General features: G+C 63.1%; 1 protein-coding gene across 1 annotated transcript in view; it reads right to left on the reverse strand.

The window, feature by feature from the left end:
* The window catches only part of CPZ (carboxypeptidase Z), a 16,521-nt gene that overhangs the window by 6,598 nt on the left and 5,288 nt on the right, over positions 1–4,635 (reverse strand). Inside the window, exons 3-5 of the mRNA XM_077750459.1 lie at positions 3,983–4,179; positions 3,273–3,434; positions 2,688–2,846 (exon numbers count right to left, since the gene is read on the reverse strand). Of these exons, the coding sequence (XP_077606585.1) occupies positions 2,688–2,846; positions 3,273–3,434; positions 3,983–4,179 (518 nt within the window). The remainder of the gene's footprint in view (positions 1–2,687; positions 2,847–3,272; positions 3,435–3,982; positions 4,180–4,635) is intronic.

The following is a 4,635-nucleotide window of genomic DNA, read 5'->3' on the forward strand; positions in this document are numbered from 1 at the left end:
GAGTCACAGCTTCCCAGGGTCTGGAGAAGGAGGGTCCGGTTTCTCGGGGGGAGGACTGTGCAGTGTCAGCCCGGCCCCCCAGACACAACCCCGCGCGTGCCCTCCGTCACCGAGGCTGGCTGCCAGGCCGGGGACGAACATCCTGCGGGGGCCCGAGGCAGGTGCGACGCCGCGGGACCACACTCTGCAGGCCCAGCTGGGGACAGGCCCGGCCCGGGGCCGGCGCGGGACAGGGACGTGCGTCAGAGGCCGCGGCTGCGGGCTGCCAGGCCGGCGGTGTGCGGGGACCCTGCAGAAGCTGTCGCTCTCTTGCCGGGCGTGGGCCGGCTGGGGGGCTGCGGGCAGGACGGAGCCCGANTCCAGAGACCACAGCTGGCTATGGGCCTGAGGATCATCGATCCGTGATTGATGGCTGGTGGGGAACTCAGTTTTCTGACTCTGGAGGGACTCGTTGAGGTGAACTTCCCCCCTAGGGACGTCTTCATGCATCTGCCTCCGGGATTCAGAGACGCCGGGCCTGGCGCAAGGGCTCCTGCTGCCCAGAGGACGCGGGCCCCGTCCAGACCCCTCTGACAGCACGGGGGCCGGGGCCGCCCGCAGTGGACACCACCCGGCCTGGGGCGCTTGCTGAGCTCCGAGCACAGAAGCTGCCCCCCGCCCCGCAAGTGCTAGGCATGTGCTGGCTGCAGGAGCCGAGTGTGTGAGCGTGTGCATGTGTGAGGAGGTGTATGAGTGTGTGAGTGAGGTGTATGAGTGTGTTAGTGGGTATGTGTGTGAGTGTGTGACTGTGTGGCTGAGTGTGTGAAAGGGTGTGAGAAGGTGCATGAGTGTGTGGGTGAGTGTGTGAGAAGGTGTGTGAGTGTGTGAGTGTGTGGGGTGTGAGTGGGTGTGTGAGAAGATGCATGACTGTGTGGGTGAGTGTGTGAGAAGGTGTGTGGGGGTGAGTGTGTATGTCTGAGTAGGCACATGCGTGTAAATGTGTGTGTGAGGTGTATAAGCGGGTGTGTGAGTGTGTTAATGCGTGTGTGAGGAGGTGTGTGAGTAACTGGGTAAGTGTGTGAGAAGGTGCATGCGTGGGTGTGTGAGTGTGAGAAAGTGTATGAGTGGGTGTGTGAGTGGGTGTGTGTGTGAGGAGTGTGGGTGAGTGTGAGTGTGCGTGTGAATATGTGGGTGTGTACGTGTGTGAGTGACTGAGTAAATGAATAAGTGAGTGAATGAGTGAACAAACGAATGGGTGAACGAATGAGGGCCGGAGTAAATGAGTGAATGAAAGAACGAGTGAAGGAGTGAACAGGTGAATGAGCCAATGAATGGACGAGCGAACGAGTGAATGAACGGGTGAAGGAGTGAACAGGCGAGGGACGCACGAGGGAACGGCTGACTCGGCGGAGCGGGGCGAGGAGGCGAGCGCTGTCCAGCTCCGGGCGCAGGGCGCTCGGCCTGGTGTGCGGGCTCTGCCCCCCCGGGTTCCGTGGCACGCCCACCCCTTCTGGGTGCCTGTGGGAAATCACCTCCTTCAGGCTCTGCTGAGGCAGACACCACCTCAGGGAAGCCCTCCTGAAGGCCCAGGACAGGCTGGGGGTTCACTCTCCACGCTCACGCACACAGCCTGCGTGGCCCCCCGCTCCCGGGCAGCCCTGCGTCCGGCCCTGCCCGTTTCCGGCTCCATCTCTGAACCTGGATGGGACCCTCCACGCAAGGGCCGGTCCAGCTCGACCCAGGCCCACAGCGCACGGGGTCAGGAGAGCGGGGGGCGGGAACAGGCAGGGAGCCGGGCTCCCTCCGGCTCTGCCCCTAAACACCGGCGGAAAGTACCGGAAAGGGCGGCGGGCTCCCCAGCATGTCAGGCCCACCGGCCGGCCTGCCAGGTGACTGGGCGGAGAGCTGGCCCCTCCCCGAGCCCCCAGCCAGCCAGGGAAGAGCGTCCCAGGAGGGGCCGGGGAGGGGCCGGGGCTGGCCGGGCCAGGGGTCACCGGGACGGCTGTGGCAGTTCCTGCAGCGCCCTTACCGATGGCCCTGGACCGTCACAGACCCCCCTTCGCCTCCACCACATGGCAGTGGCCGCCTCCCCGCCCCCAGAAGCCCAGCCTGCAAGGGCCCCGGGATCAGGCGTGGGGAGGGTCAGGACTGGGGGGCTGCGGGTCCCTGAGGGCGGAACGGGGTGGAGAGGGTCCCGGGCATCCTCGCGCCTCATGCCCTGCTGTCTGACCAGGGAGGGAAACCGAGGCCTGAAGACAGGAAAGTCCTCCTCCGACCCAAGGGCACTCCAGGGCCAGGGCGCCTACTCTGATCGCACAGCAGCCCGGCTGCCAGGGAGCCCGCCTGGTGCCCGTTAAGCAGGGAGGCGGCGAGCCAGGCGGGCTCCATGTGCGCTGCAGCACTGCCCTCTGCCGGCGAGGCCTGGAACTGCACCCTGTCCCTGGACACGGGCCTGGGCTACACCTCCCGCCCTAGGGTCTCCGGGCTGGGGACCCTGATGGAAAGTGGGGTGTGGCCAGTGGAAGGATGGGCTGCTTCCCACTGGCTAGACGGCTTCCAGGAGGAGGCAGCTTTTGAGCTGGCCCCGGAAAGCTCCCACTGGTGTTGTAACTGCACGGGTCTCACTGAGCTCAGAACGGGAGTAAAGCCGGCCCCCAGGGCGCCAGCCCACACCGCAGCCCCCCAACACGCACGGCCCCCACGCTCACCTTCTCATCGGGCGTGGGAGAAAACATCTTCTCTTCCTGAGGGTGTTTGGAGAAATCGAAGGGGTAGGACACCACCAGGTCGCCCCCATGGAGGCTGGCTGAGAGCACGAATGGGGTGGTCCGCATCCACTTCATTATCGCCTTGGTCTCGGGAGCCACCTGCCCAGGATGAAGGAGGCCACCGTCGGGGCCAGGCACGCCCCTGCTGGCCACCCTGGCCATGCCCACAGGCCCTCCACGCCGGCCCGCCCCGCCCCGCCCCGCCATCAGGAGCTTCAGATGCCACCAGGCTCTCCTACATTGCCACACCCCTGCCTGACACTAGTTTTCCCACCTCCTCAGGCCGCCACTGCCTTCAGGAAGCCTGCCTGGGTTGCTGTCACTGAGTACCTGCCAGACCCAGGGCGTTTTCAATACATGTTCCCGGCATCCCAACAACCCAGGGAAGTTATCCCCATTTCCCAGGCAGGAAACGGAGACTCAGGGCTCAGGCTGCTCCCCCGCCCCCCACCGCCCCAGTGCATGCCCGGGAGCAGGGCCCAGGCCTGCACTGGTGGGTGTGGGTGTGGGTGGGGCAGCTCCTACCTTACCCCACCAGTAGTGCTGTGGGATGGGGATGTGACTGCTGTGTCCGCCGCCAGACGCCGCCAGGCGGTAGTACTCAGACGTCAGGTCGGGGAAGTTGCGGTTCAAGTCCAAGTTCTGTGCATTCTGCCTCCCGCTCGTCCACCCGTTGTAGCCAGCACCCTGCAAACACAGGCCAGCCCCCCGGGGGTCAGCACACCCCACCCTCCCTGCCTCTTTCCAGACGGAGGCCATGGGGTGCTGAGCAGGAGGCCAGGGCTGCCGTGTCCCTCCGGCTTCGGGTCATGAACTTGGGAGAATGTCCAGCCAAGCTGCCCTTGACCTCCTCTCCCACCTGTCTGGCCCCTTCCATCCGACCAGCCAGGAGGCTGACGCTCCAACCTCAAAGCCTTGCGCTGGCTGATCTCTGGCAGAACCCCCCCCCACCAGGTGGTCATGTGCACAGCTTGCTCCACACCTCCGCCGGGGCTCTACTCAGTCCCATCAGATGGCGCCCCGCCTCCAGCTGGCGTGACGTCCCCCCCAGTTTCTCCACAGAGCACAGGCTCTTGCTCATCCAGAGTTGCCGGGGTCTGTCCCCGCCCTCACGTAGGACCTTGCCACTGCCGCTGTCCGCTGAATGCCTATCACCCAGACCCTCCGTGACTGCTAGTGAGTGAACGGATGGGCATGTGCTGGCGGCCCGCGGGATCTGGTGTGGGGGCACTCACCTCGGCGGCCGCCACCTCGTAGCCGTCGGGGTTCATGGAGGGCAGCAGGTGAATGCGGGTGGTGTTGAGCAGGCGCTGGATGCGGGGACTACCCACCAGGTACTCGGAGCACAGGTACTGGGCCAGGTAGATGAGCATCTCCCGCCCTGCCACCTCATTGCCATGGATGTTGCCGATGAGCTTCACCTCAGGCTCCACTTGGGGGAGATAGAGCGACCTGAGGGGTGATCTCAAACCCTAGGGTCCCCGGAGACTTGAGGGCCCAGATGGCGAGGCTGGCGGGGGGCTTGGGGACCAGTCATACTTGTTTTGGCCCAAGCATGTCTATGACTCATGTCTCATCAGAGTCACTACTTACTAAGCTCAATTCTTACGTTTAGCCATAATTATTAGCATGATACCATCAAGGATATTAACTAATAATAATTCATGGTATTATTGCTCTCTGTGAATTTTATTCATAGCCATTTTCTGTATTTGTGTAGTAAGTTAAGGTGTACATTGGTGCTGAGATCGGAAGGAAGCTGGCCCTCAAATGAATGGAAGGGAGGAAGGGGGTAAGGTAGGAAGGGAAGAAAGAGAAAGAAAGAAAGAAAGAAAGAAAGAAAGAAAGAAAGAAAGAAAGAAAGAAAGAAAGAAAGAAAGAAAGAAAG

The sequence above is a fragment of the Crocuta crocuta genome, unplaced genomic scaffold (assembly GCF_008692635.1).
Source record: "Crocuta crocuta isolate KB4526 unplaced genomic scaffold, BGI_CrCroc_1.0 scaffold179, whole genome shotgun sequence".
Taxonomy (NCBI): domain Eukaryota; kingdom Metazoa; phylum Chordata; class Mammalia; order Carnivora; family Hyaenidae; genus Crocuta; species Crocuta crocuta.